This window comes from Podarcis pityusensis (genome assembly GCF_964106645.2).
Source record: "Podarcis pityusensis genome assembly, chromosome: 9".
NCBI classification, from domain to species: Eukaryota; Metazoa; Chordata; class Lepidosauria; order Squamata; family Lacertidae; genus Podarcis; species Podarcis pityusensis.
The window spans coordinates 40,551,677-40,566,274 of NC_138034.1; the positions used below are offsets into that span (position 1 = coordinate 40,551,677).

General features: G+C 40.5%; 2 protein-coding genes across 2 annotated transcripts in view; one reads left to right on the forward strand and one right to left on the reverse strand.

The window, feature by feature from the left end:
* The window catches only part of ZNF827 (zinc finger protein 827), a 128,990-nt gene that overhangs the window by 99,920 nt on the left and 14,472 nt on the right, over nucleotides 1-14,598 (forward strand). The window contains 1 exon segment of the mRNA XM_081021862.1: nucleotides 12,128-12,265. Coding sequence (XP_080877988.1) covers nucleotides 12,128-12,265 — 138 coding nt within the window.
* Nucleotides 9,212-14,598, reverse strand: part of LOC308485867 (uncharacterized protein C4orf51 homolog) — a 34,877-nt gene continuing 29,490 nt past the window's right edge. The window contains exon 7 of the mRNA XM_081022106.1: nucleotides 9,212-9,515. The gene's annotated coding sequence lies outside the window, so the exon portion shown is untranslated. The remainder of the gene's footprint in view (nucleotides 9,516-14,598) is intronic.

Sequence of the window (14,598 nt, forward strand, 5' to 3'; positions counted from 1 at the left end):
CTCTATGAGACATCATCTTGAGGACAGCACTGAGGAAGCTGTCAGTGCCAATAGACATATAATGCCTAACATCCTGTGAGTGATAGCATACGTGCTTCTTTACTTTTAAAGACAGCTGCTGATCCGTGTAGCTGAGAGTCCTGCCAGCATTTCCTGCTTGGTTAGCTGGATGTGTGGATTGGCTAGAGTTCTCCAGCAGAACTAAGAATAGTAAGATGGGAAGTAGAAAGTTCACCTGAGCTAGGGTCTGACCAGCAAAAAATTGGCTAGGGTTGGACATGCTGGAATTCAGTGCTAGTCCAATGATGCGTTGCAAATTCCAGAAATATTGATGGAGGGATTGCCTATGTTAGGAAATGTTATCTTTCCAGCTTTTGTTTGAGAATCTTTCAAGTTTTCACTGTGGCAGAGAAAATCTTTAAATATCACTACATTGTTTGCCTCTGTCTCTCTCTCCATTACCTGTCTCTGAAGATTAGTACACCTGCTATATCCCTACTCCTCTGTGTTCTTTTGTTGCTCTCCCTCCTCTCTGTGGCTTCTCAGACATTTACCTGTTCCCCTGCATACGTATCTCCCTCATGTGCTTCTAAATTCTCTTCTAATAGTATCTCTGTTATTGAGCATCTGTTTCTCAGACTCCGGGAAGGTCTTATTTGTCATTCACAAAATAAAGTCCAACATCTGGGCTGCAGGAAAAATCTACAACCATGTTAATAAAGGTGTTGAAAGAGTGGGTACACATGTCATAATCTTCAAACATTATTACATACATGCTGAGAAACCACAGCTTATCAGACCAGAGCAGAGAGACGTCATTTGCATGCAGCTTCAGTGCTTGGCATCTCCAGTTAAATGGGTCAGGTAGCAGGTGATTGGGAAAATCTCTGCCTCAGACACAGGAGAGCTGCTGCCAGTCAAACTGACAATACTGGGTTGGGTGGGCAAGCAGGCTGACCTGGTATAAAGCAGCTTTCTATGTTCCTAGCAATCATGTTGGCTTAGTTTTGTTTAAGCTTCTCTCACATATCAGCGGTGATTCATAGAATTGCCATATCCTACTAGCCATGCTGAGTAAAGGAAGTGCTTGCCAACTGGAGGCATATTGCAATTTGCAATACAGTCTTAATATTATTTGTTAAATAGATATGCTGCCCTTCATCTGAAAATCTCAGGGTGGTTCACAAGATAAAAGTACAGGATAAAAGCTCAAATTGGTTATTTAGAACAAAAACAAAACAATATTCCCTCCCAACACATTTAAAAGGCCGTAGAATATTAATCAGCCCAAAGCCTGGTTGAAGAGGAATGTTTCACCTGGCGCCTAAAGATGTATAATGAAGGAAAAGGAGCAGTGTTGGCTGCTTCTCTAAATTCACCTTATGGCCCAGTCTCCCTGTTAATTTTAAGATACAATGTTCATGATGTATATAATGTCTTAATTCTTGTCTTATACGCTATTCTATAGTTGGTGGAAACAGTAAATCTCTTGCAATCGCAAGAAACTGGGAAAATCTCGGCATGGGCTTATTTACACAAGAAACAGGTGCCACTGTGAAGCACAAGCAACCTTTAATGAAAGAACAATAAGAGAATTAAACACAGCAAAGAGTAAGAGTCAGGAGGTTTGAACAGAAATGGAATAAGGAAGAAAAAGTTAAAAGAATTGCTTTGAAAAACAAAGGTCAGCAGTAACACCACAACAGCCCAATATTGGCCAGGAAACCCATGAAATATGATTGAATTGTTAACGGCTTCCTGAAATGAATCCATGGATTTGAAAGTCAAAAGGATGACTCTCAGCTTCTAGCATGGATACTGCAACCCAAGCATATTGTTAGTTTGTGCTGAGGTCTTATATATTAAGCTGAAGGAGAAAAGAATCATATATTTCTGTTAAAAATACACAGTGTCACTGCACAGATGCTCTACGTTATCATCAACAAAAAAAGTTTGATGTTAAGAAGCTGTTTCCATTCATGCTCTGTTACATTAGCCCTTTCCCCTCACATTGCTTTCTGGATTCTGTGGTTATAATATAACTATTGCTAAAAACAAATGATTACTTCAGTTGGCCTACAACTGTTTTTTTAAAAAAGAGAAATAGGTTTATGCAAACTGAGCAAGCTTGGAGAAATTTTTACTACAGGCTCTTTATATCTACCTATGTCAAGAAGTAAAGCAGTGTTATGGGTTTGCATTGTTCTTGGTCTAAATGTGTCAGTGAATTAAACATTTGCCTGTCAGTTGGCTTTCTTGGCTCTGTGCCAACCTTTAATCCCTTTTAAAAGTTCTCTACTACCTTTTCTGTCACATCTAGTAACTCAAAACTAAACTCTTGATACCTAGATAAGTGGATTCCTTTGTTTAACCTTTCCTTCCACTTCAGCAATGTGTCCAGATAAGTTCAACTACTGTCAGACTCAGACTCCCTTTATCTCTATAAATTCTGTTTCTTAGGGCAATAAAATATATATTATTTTCCTAATTTGTTCATTGAAGCTCAAGCATAACGAGTTGGCTTTTCCTTCCTTTGGAACCAGTGTGTCCTATGTCCTCCTATTTCCTTTCCTACTTCAAGAAGCAGAGTTTTAAGGCAGTGCAACATTATTCTTGGCAGTTCTGGCTACAAGAAATTAAGACTCTTAAGGCCAATAAATGGCCCTGCTTGAGGGTTTCCCACAGGCATTTGGGCCGCCAATGGGAGAACATGCTGGACTAGATGGGACAATGGCCTGATCCAGCAAGCTCTTTTTACGTTCTTATGACTGAACAATGGATGGACCATTTCTGCCCTGATTTATTATGACTTCTATTGGAGCAGCCAGCAATGGTGTCTTGTGTCCATTCAGAAACAGTTCTCAAACCATCTAGAACTTTTTCTAGGACAAACAGCCAGCGTGGTTATTGTGACACACTAAGTGAGGCTTTTCAAGTGTATGGCATTTGTTTCTTCTTTTGGGGCTAATGTTTTGGACCTTAGGATGGCCTTGGGAGCAACACCTTCCCTCCCCACAAAAGTTTCAAATTCCAGTGTAACATTTAACATTCATTAAATAACTTTTTGAAGCAACAACCTTGTTTGTTATGAATGACTCTGAAGGTCATCTGAGTGACTTCAAGATGCACAGCATGGGTAAGGTAAAGGTAAAGGGACCCCTGACCATTAGGTCCAGTCATGACCGACTCTGGGGTTGCGACGCTCATCTTGCTTTATTGGCCAAGAGAGCCGGCGTACAGCTTCTGGGTCATGTAGCCAGCATGACTAAGCCGCCTCTGGTGAACCAGAGCAGTGTACGGAAACGCCGTTTACCTTCCCGCTGGAGCAGTACCTATTTATCTACTTGCACTTTGACGTGTTTTCAAACCGCTAGGTTGGCAGGAGCAGGGACCGATCAACGAGAGCTCACCCTGTCGCGGGGGATTCGAACCGCCTACCTTCTGATCGGCAAGTCCTAGGCTCTGTGGTTAACCCACAGTGCCACCCGCGTCCCTTGTAATTCCTGATTTTAGGACATCTAAAGGTATCTCAGAAGTTGTGATGGGCAGTAAGAGGATTCTGTTTGCCGTGCTGCAGTTAAAACAGTCCTCTTGACTTGAGTTGACCCATGACAATAATTCTTCATATTTGCTTATACATCAGATTCCATTTTCTGCTGCTCTTCCAAATGCTGTTGACAATTGCCCAGTGGCAGTAGGGAGCACACTTAGAGGTTTTGAATGTAAAGCCATATTTCCATTTAAGGAAGATTTGGCAGGCTTTGGAGATTTCTGAAACAAATTAGTATATTACTTCTGTGAAATGAAGAAGAGTAAATAGTCAGTAGTGTTGAGATTCAGATTGCTATTCTTCTGGCTCCAGATCTATCATCCTACTGAGATAATGAGGATAATTAACACCATGCTTCCCCATTGTCTGCCCTACTCTGCCAAAAGGCTTCAAATCTAACTGCATTCCTTGCTTTATGAGGATTTCCTTAGTGATTGTAGAAAGCTACTACTTTTCAAAACAGAATATTCCATTTCTAGTCCACAGCATCCCAAGCAATGCATCGCTGCTGTGGTTGTTTCATTGTATTAGGTATCCCATAAATGCAAAGGACTTTTTAAAACAAGAGTTTCAAAAACAATGAGTGTTTTATGCATTGCAATTGGACCTCTGACTAGATTGGACATTTGTAGTACTTTCAGATCAAAATTGCCTTGAAATTGTCCTAACTAAAGGAGACACTTATGGTTAATTTTGAGATACCTACAGGGAGTCGAGTTGGGAAAGGATGGTGGGCCGGGTACATCAAAAATTATCTCAATCACTCACCCATCCACTAACTGCTCTGTTGTCTGGTATTTATTCTCTCCAAACTGAATGAATGGGCAGTAAAATGACAAATGCAACTTCAGTAAGCTGGTGTAAAGTGATGCAGGTTAGGGCACAAAATATTAATTTTACATAGATGCTGATCCAGAAGCTGCATTTAGAGCAGAATGCTGCAGCACAATGGCTACCAGGATGAGGCCTTGTCAGCATAGAACACCTGTGCTCAGGAATCTGCACTGCTTGCCAATTTGCTACTGAACCAAGTTGAAGGTGATACTATTAGTATTTAAAGCCCTTAACAACTTGGGACCCATTTACCTACAATATTGCCTTTACCCACTTGACTGCTTCAATCAGTTGAATTGTCACTATTACAGGTGCCACGTAATACCCATTCCACATTTATAAGAACTTAATCATTTAGTGTGGCAATGCCTGCACTTTGGAACTCCCTGCCTATTGAGATCAAGCAGGTGCCTTCACTGTACTCTTTTCGGTGCCTGCTAAAAAAAATATTTTGTATGTTTTTAGGTCTTCTTGCTGATTATCCTCATCAAGACATTGAAACACACCTTTCCCGTTCCCCATGGCAGCGCTGACTAATACTACCATTGAATGGCAGGCATATATAGATGGCTAGCTCTGCATTCACTTGCAGCCATTACTATTCTGTAGACCCATAAATCGAGGAATTTGCCTGCAACAGTCTAACATCAGTTTTAGTTATTTGGACTCTCTGTTTCTTACTGTTCTCTTGGAGGCTATTATCATGATTTCCCATAAGCAGAGAACATTCTGGAGCATTGTGTCTCCTTTCTACGCTTTTACCCTTTAGAAAATAGAAAATTTGCCAGCTGGTCTTATTGCTCTTCAGGTTCTCATAACGGAAGAAATAAGACTCATTATGGATTGGAGAAAGCTGGTGCTGGAAAATCAGTTTGTTTGGCAAGTGATGGAGGCAAACATACTCACAATAGTACTTCTTTTGGAGACACTGATTAACAGTATTTTTTGCCGTGTTCATATTGCACTAAACAGTGCTGTATGTGCTGATTTAGCTCATGTGGATTACTGCTTTGTTTATTCCACTGCTTTGTATCTTGAAAATTCCACAATTATATGCCTAGCTTACATGCAGCATAGGGCTTATGTTGTTCCGTGTGTCTGAAGACCAATATAAAGTATCTTCAGTTGACAATATTCCTATTATCTTTGATAGGGCTGTAAGAAAAGCTAGATTGCAGCTTGTGGTTACAAATTATTACAGCATAAACATTTCCTCCCACTTTCCATGCATTTTTCTTCTGTCGTGATACCAAACTAGCTGGCACTTAATGCAGATGGGCTGCTAAAACATAGGATCTTGGACACATTAAGCAAACCACACTTGCTCTATAAATTTGGCTGAAGAGTTAGATAAGAATTGAAAGCTGCTTTGCACAACAAAAGTACGCTGTAATATCTATCAGGCTAATATCTATCTGTGTTGATGGCTGGCCCTGCTCACCAACCCGGCCCCGCCCCACCAACACCCCTCCAATAACACTTTAGACCAGGGCTGGGGAAACTGCTTGGTTCTCACTGCTTCTGTTCTCCTTGCCTCCACTGCTGAGGCTGAAAGTGTCATCAGTGAGGTAGACAGCAGCAGCAGAGCAGGTTGGCTGCTGAGGAGCTGCCCTGGCCTGTTGGGACTACTCCTGAATGGACTGCCCACCACAGCCGCCTCCCTCCTCCACTGTTGCAATGGTCCAGCAGCTCTCAGAAGGCTGTTGTTGCAGGATAGTTTACAGCACCATTGGTCAGTGGATGGCACCACAAACTAGAGCATGATGACAGCCTTAGGAAAATATTATAAAAGGATATTTTCTTTCTGGAGAAAATTGTAATTCATACAGTGAATGACATTTCTTTGCTTTCATTTCATAGGACTCCAGATACAGGATTGTTCTCATGCAAATGGAGAACAATTTGCAAAGATAGACCATTACTTTCACATACAGTGAAATTTAATTAATTAATTAATTAATTAATTAATTAATACTACTTCTGGTTTTGTGAACGTATAAATTTGAACCAGTTGAGTCAGCTGCTTATTTTGGCTGAAGGGTAAAATGAGAGCACAGCTGGTAAAAACAGCAAATCCTATCAACCTACATTTACCTTTTTCTGATGGTTTCTTTGTTGCATAACCTTTTTCGGATGACCTCAGTTTTGTAATTATTTTTTCTCCATGGTTGATGACCATTTTATTTATAGAGCTCACCCCACTTTTCTCTTTCTAGGATGTTTAAGCTGTTCTGTAACCATTTCGTACTTTTAAACAGCAAATAATGATAAAAAACCATATGAAATGCAAACAAATAAGAATGGAAATCAAACCTTCCTGGCAAATAATTCCTTAGGGATGCCTTCATTCTTGACTCAACAGTGCTGATATTGGCACAGTCCACCAGGAATAGGGTACATTTAAGCCACAAACTTCTGTTTAAAAAATTGTGCCTTTAATGTGTATGCAGAAAATCATTTGTATATTGAAGACATACTTTTCTTTCGCTTCAGCCAATACAAAACTTCTTTCACACTATTTCTCATTATGTTAGTTTTGTAAAGGGATAATCACTAATTTTGGGATGCAAAAAATAAAACCCACCCTCTATATCAGCGATAGCCAACTCTGTGCCCTCTAGTCTTTGTTGGACTATAACTCCCATCAATAGCCAGTGGTCAGGGATGATGGGAGTTAGGAGACCAACAAAGACTAGAGGGCACAGAGTTGACTATCCCTGTTCTATATAGTATGCCCATGGACTGGACATAACATGATTAAATAAAAGTTAGAGCCATTTGCTTTCTATGGAAATGTTTGGTTCAGGTGAGACTTGCATTTGGGGGGGTATCACCCACCACACAAGTTTTCTAGGAGGAAACTTTGTGTCCGGCTCTTTGTAACCCCATGAACCAGAGCACGCCAGGCACTCCTGTCTTCCACTGCCTCCCGCAATTTGGTCAAACTCATGTTTGTAGCTTCGAGAACACTGTCCAACCATCTCATCCTCTGTCGTCCCCTTCTCTTTGTGCCTTCAATCTTTCCCAACATCAGGGTCTTTTCCAGGGAGTCTTCTCTTCTCATGAGGTGGCCAAAGTATTGGAGCCTCAGCTTCAGGATCTGTCCTTCCAGTGAGCACTCAGGGCTGATTTCCTTAAGAATGGATAGGTTTGATCTTCTTGCAGTCCATGGGACTCTCAAGAGCCTCCTCCCGCACCATAATTGTATTACACTATTTTTGGTGTTTTTATGGTATTTTTATTTACGGTATTTTTGGCCATAAGCGTATTACACTATTTTGGGGGGAAGTAGCTGGGAATATTCTAGAGCAGAAGTTGGGAACCTTTTTCGGCTCAAGTGCCACAGTCCCTTGTGGGCCATTTTCTGTGGGCAACATGCCACAGGTATGTGGGGCCAGAGGAAAATGTGGGAGAAGCAGCAGCTATGACTCCTACCTTTGTCCAGCAGGCTACGTTCCAAGCATGGAAAACATCACATCTACAGACACTTCCCTCTGTCTTCCATTTAGGCACACAAGTGGCATTGGCACAGTTTAAAGACACTTTCTGGGCAGGCAGATGGGTGCAGAGCAGGCAGAGGAAGGTGGAAGTGTTGAGGGAGAGCTCCAGAGGATACTTTCAGCCACTTCAGAATGGTCAGTTTCTGCTAGGAGTCACTCGACTACAAAGAAAGTGCATAGCTGAGGTGGGGGGGGGGGGGGACCCACTGCCGAACATCACTTAAAGCAAAGTTGGCCAGGAAAACCTATTAGAAAATATTGGCAACCCAATTCCCAAAAGATTGCCTCTGAGTAGCAGACATTTAGAGGGAATTTTTAAAGCAAGAGAAACTTGTGTTCTAGATGGATGCAATGTAAGCTTTTACAAAAGTCTGGTTTCAGCACCTTTGGGGAAATTTGAAAATGGACACTTTTGCAGTTTCCTATGGGATTTCGGTGGCGATATTCTTTTCCACAGGAAATAGTTTCTGGTTTCAGCTACTTTATTATGGCAAGGAGAGAGCTAGTGACTAACGCTGAGAGGAATTGTTAAAGAGACGTATTGGCTTTTAATTGAGTCTGCTTGTTTGCTTTGTGTCCAAATTAATTCAGTTTTGTAGTGACCATGCTTTAGGAACTGGCATACACTTGACATTTTCTCATAATCATTACCATATTCCTCCCGTTGAAGCACTGTTTTGATTAAGCACTCAGAAAGCTCTGCTAAAATATCATTGCAGCCGAGTCAAATGACCGCTGTCTTGAACTCAAGACTAATCATAGGAAGAATGGCTCACAATTGATTTCAGGGAAGCATGATACATACTTCAGCTTGTTTCCCCTCCTCCTGCCTTTTAAACTTTACAGAAGGGCTAATTTGGAAGAAGCATGAGTAATCACACATTAAGGATAATTTATATTATTATAAGACAAATAGCAGATAATGGTAACACCCAGAGGGCACCCTTCAAGTGTCAAGCTTTTGTTGTTCCAGGTGCTGTATGAACTGTGGCTTTCTTGAGAGATGTGTCCTATAATAAATAGCCTGTTGTGATGGCTGCGTAGATCCTTGCAGCTCTGTTAAGCTGGCTTTGAGGTCTTGCGTGCATTAATTACAATAATTCACATGTATACTGTTTGACTGACGGTCAATCCAGATAGTTCTAGCTTTACATAAATGGAAAAAAGAGCAATTCTGGATAGCAGCTGAACAGGAAAGTTGGGGGCACCTTGCAATTCACAAGTGCAGTACTAGTTGCTACCACAAGGTCCATTACTGCTGTGGCAGTTACTTTATTATTTTTCATTGTTTATCGTACAATACATTAAAAATAACAGTACGGAAGCAAACTGGAGAACAGAATGTCCTTGCTTGCAGTCACTTTATATCACATGCAGAAATCATCTGTGAGACCGACCATATAGGCACAGAAGGATTTCTGTCTGTTGGGTGGGAGGAGCTGTTTAACTGGGTAAGAGGAAGAGTGCTTATACATGAGGTGCTTTTTTTTTTTTTTTTTTTTTCTTTGTAGTGCCACATGAGCCCTGACCAATGGTTGCTTGCGTAAAGGGGCTGTAGGGGTCTCACATCTTATAGCCCCATCCTCATTGCCATGCAAGTCCTTCCAGCTTTTTGTTCAGGTTTTATTTACCTACAGATGTGAGACAATAAAACGTAACATTATTATTAAAGTTTTCCATTTATGAATCGCTTAACATGAAGCATCATGAAGTGAATTACAATAGAATAAAAACATTAAACAGTGTCATATATAAAAACATAAGCCCGCCCCCCCCACAAAATTTAAAACAACATACATAAGATCAATTCAAATCCAATATAGATTCTAACGGGAATAAATATCTCTATTTAAAAGACTTGTTAAAAGAAGAATTCTTTAGCAGGAGCTGAAAAGGCAGCAGAGAAGATGACTTCCATGTATAAGGGGAAGAAATTCCAGAGGAGAGGGGCCACCACACTGAAGGCCCAGTTCTGGCACTGTGTGGACTGGACCTCCTGATAGGATGGTATCTGCAGGCAGGATACCCTCTCCAGACTCTTATTTATTAAATGTATATACTGCCCTTGTTAGAAAACCACAGAGTGGTTTACAACATACCAGACAATAGGTAACATCATATTTTTACAACATAAATATCGAAACGATTATATAAATACAGTCACAATAATGAGAGGTTCACAATCTATTAGAAGCATTCTCTTTATTTCTAAGTTAAGCAGAGGTTCCAGTAAAGGAAAATAAATTTAAAATTCTGGGTTATGGCAAAGGGTAGATGCAGACAACTAGTTTTAACCACTGCATGGTGACTTTCAGAGTTATTCTGCAGTGCCTTAGGTTGTCTAGAGGTTCTCACACAGAATGGATCTGGAGCCAGCCTGCTCAAACAAGTCCCCAAATATGAGTGAGTTGCATATTCAATCACACATTGGACCCCATCCCTTCAAACAACTCAAATCTTCCTAGCATGCTGTCACCACAGAGTTAGCAAGAGGTGGGGGAAATGGGTGACTTGACAAGCTAACGAAAATCTGTTTTAACATCACTTTTTAAAATAACGTATTTGTGGGGAGCCTGAAGGAGAGAAGAGTGCTAGTTGTGGTGGTTTGCATCACTACAGGTCTTTAAATCAAGTTGGGATGTGCTGCATTTCAACCAGAACAGATGGGCTAGATGCAGGAATTGCTAGGTGGATTTTTACAACACCTTTGAAGCAGAATGTCAGGTTTAAGTACCATAATGGCTACCTTCTTGCCTTAAAAATCACCAAGTCTATAAACGATTACTTCAGAAGAGCAGTCACACAGCTCAGCAATTTAGCCTGTTCTGTTTTGCCTTCCTCTGTTATTTATGGCTTAAACTTCTCAGTGTTGGAACATTTGGAGCAATGAAGTGAATGAAAGATGCTACACAACTGTATAGGCATAACTCTTAACAGCTGGTATCATGAAACAGAATTCCTTTTGTAAGTGTTAAAAGCCACTATGAGAACACGTGCGGTGAGGTGAATTCTGACCGCTGTAACTACAGTATTGGTATTTCATGAAAACCACCTTGAAAAACAAATCTGCCACTGTAGGATTTGCATTTCATCAGTGGTGAGGCCAGTTCAATTTATGTTTGAATGTCCAGCAGTACCAAGTACACCCATGTTAATGAAACACCACAGAAAATTGTGGCTTTGATTATTTGACCCTCTGAAGAATGCCCTGTTCCTGTAAGGAAGGATGGGATAACCGCAACAGTTTTGCAACCTTAAGATCATATTGGGGAGTAGAGGCATAGGATGTGCTATGCAAGGGGACAACTGGAAAGGCTTAATTTCAGTGGAAGTATCTGTGCATTAAAAGGGAACTGCTCAATAGTACTGATTCCACAGGAGTAAAATTTTGATTAAAATTAAGAAATAAAAGCGGTTGCAGACTAAGATGCTCCAGCTACTCTGAAATTGTCAGTAAAAGAGGCTATACTTGCCTACACGGACTGGCAACTGCTCTCCCTGGTTTCAGACAGGACCTTTTCAACCCTACCTGGAGATGCTGGGGATTGGACCTGGGAGCTTTTGTTTCCAAAGCAGATGCAAAGAAGAACCATAAAAGAGAGCACTTGTGCGGTGGCATCCAGCTTCCAGAGTCTTACCTGAGAGTTTGAGGCTGATGCATGCTATGTGACTTCCCTACCACTATACAGAGTTGCTTTCAGCAGGGGTGCCAAGTTTAATAAAATATTGCGGTGGGGGGCAGGTAAGCCCCGCCCCGCATAATTGATCACATGACACGGTGCATGCACACCATTTGAATGGCAATGCCCATCAACTTTGGGGGGACCTGACTCCCTCAAATATTTTATTGGGGGCCCCCCGAACCCCTTAGGAGTTAGCTCCTATGTTTTCAAGCCATGCTTTTAACATGATTATAACATGGTCTCCAAGGAGGCTCCTGGCCTGCCTAACGTTAGTATGGTTAGTGCAATAAAGGAATCCATTGTCTAAGGCAGCAGTCCTAACCATGTCTACTGAGAAGTAAGTTCTAGTGAATTCAGTGAAGCTTATGTGCAGGTAAGCAGGGTTAGGATTACGCCTTGACTGGTGCCACACAAGAATCGTATCCATGTACCACGGCTGACAGTTTGGAACAGTGGCGTTGTGTTGCTCATGACATATCCAGTGACACATAGTGTGGAATCAAATTATGCCTTTGAGTCATTAATATTAGAACTGTATTTTCTCCTTTCTTGGGGAATAGAAGCAGAGAAGATAGGGCTGGAGGCTGGAAATGGGTTACCATCTTGGAAATTTAATGACCAGCTCTTTCCCTGTGATGTGTGTGGAAAAGTGTTTGGCCGACAGCAGACGTTGTCCCGACATCTCTCCCTGCACACAGGTAACACTTTTTAAAAATAGTGTTGGGCAGTTTCACTCCATTTTTTTCCATGGCAACAATGAACATTTCTTTGCATGCAAATAACGGTGGATTGATCTATCCTCTGTACACTTTGCAACACTCATAGTCAATGGGTCTCTCTCCTTAAAATTCATAGTCTTTTATATTATTATTATTTTAAAAATTATCCCAAAGTTGGGGCATCTGGTTTTGGTGCTTGATCATGCTGATCATTATCAGTTTGGTAGGGCTTGTACTAGCATTGTGTGTTGGATGCAGGGTCCTTCCCTGCAGCAGCAATTTTTATTTCACTGATACAATCACAATGGAATTAAGGCATTTGCCTTTATTATTAAACTTCTGCTCAAGTCTTCTCACATAAACCTGTGAGATAGTCCCCTACCCCAGTTATGTTATGACATCTGCACTCCCACAATCAGTGCATGTGTTAAAAACACTTCAAAATATATAGGGATCAATCAAAGCCTACTTACATTGCTGAAATAAAACGGCACCAAGTATAAAAATACCAAGATAGATAACCAGTAATGTGATTTTTTAGAAAAGGAAAGAACATAATAGATTTTCTCATAAGCTCAGCTAATTGAACTATTACCCTCTTCCTTGTACTAAAATGCTGTTTGTCTCAAAGCAACTATAACAAAACATTACACGTGGATAGATAACCACAGGTGATCCTGTTAACATTTTGTTCTGTACATCTATGCTCAAAATATTCTGAAGGATTTGTTCTAGAGCAATACTTCAGCTTCAGTGCTTAGGTAAAATTGATGTGATGTTTTAAGCTGCATAGTTACTAATTAGGGGGTAAGTCTTTAGCACATCTATGTTGTATTAAGACATTTAGTAAAGGCTTTTTAAGCTAACCAGGCTATTTGAATTTGTGTTTGGGTTTTTTTGCAAAAATTTTATTAGTTTTTACAATATCAATGACAAACAAAAACATAAAACAAACAAAACATAACAAACATAAATCATAACCTTATTGAAAATAACAGTTATTTACTTTGTAAAACGACTTCCTCGTTTCCCCTTAGTTGAATTTCATTGCATATCCTTATAACGGTTTTCCAAATCCCAATTTTAATACCCTTTAAATTAAACATTAACATCTTTAAATCTTCTCCTTCTTGTATTAAACATATTATTTTATCAGTTAACATAGATACAATCCTAAGCCCTTTAAGTATCTGGACGCTATTTCCAGTTATTTTAGCTTAACAAATTTAACTAAATAATCATTAAATTTCTTCCATTCTTCGTGGTGTTCCTCCACCTTCTGGTCGCGGACTCTTCCGGTTAGATCGGCTAGCTTGGCTATCTGAATTTGAACAGGTTATAGGCCACAATCCTGTACCCACTTACCTGTGAATAAGCCCCACTGAACTGAACATGCCTACTCAGAAGTGGCATGTATAAGTTTACACTGTTGGACCTAATTTTTAAGGACCTTACATCTGTCACAATAAATCCCCAGCTGAGGTTCAAACATGCTGTCTGAAATCCAAATTCTGGGAATTTACTGAGCAACAGATTGCAGCATCTGAAAACAATGCCAGGCCATTCCTACAGATAGCATCTGTTTGTGTGCCACAAGCTAATAGTTCAAATCATTTTTAAGCTAGTCAGTGATAAGATAGAAATGGAAGTTTTAATATTATTAAGATAACAGATATAACGTATAGAGAGAGCTGTGCAGCCTGTCTGAAAGCCCGCCTCACTATATTCATACGTTCCAAATGGCTATCAAGATTATACCTCAACGCAGGCTTCAAGGAAGGAAACCAAGGCGCAAAATGAACACTCAAGCCCTTCAAGATCCTATTAAGTGGGATTGCTTCCAAACGACTCTTAAGGACCATCTGCTTTTGGAGTTCCCTGATAACATCAAGGAACACTGTACCAAGCTAAAAACATCCCTTATTGAGGCCTGTGAACAAACTACTGGGTACCAAACCAAGATACACCAGGACTGGTTTGATGAGAACGATAGTGAGATTGAAGGCATTATTGACAAGAAATGGAAGGCCTTTCAGATCTAGCAAAGAGCTAGGAAAAAAACTAAGAAAAAACTCTATGCCAACGCTAAGGCTGAGGTTCAGTGAAGAACCAGAGAACTAAACAACACCTGGTGAATTAAAAGAAGCTCAAGAGATCCAGCACTTAGCCAACACTCATGATGCACAGAGTTTCTTTAAAGCCACAAAGACCATCTGTGGGCCAATAAATCATGGCATATGCCTCCTACACTCAACAGACAGTACTACACTTCTAAAAGATAAAGAAGCTATTGCATTGCACTGGAAAGAACA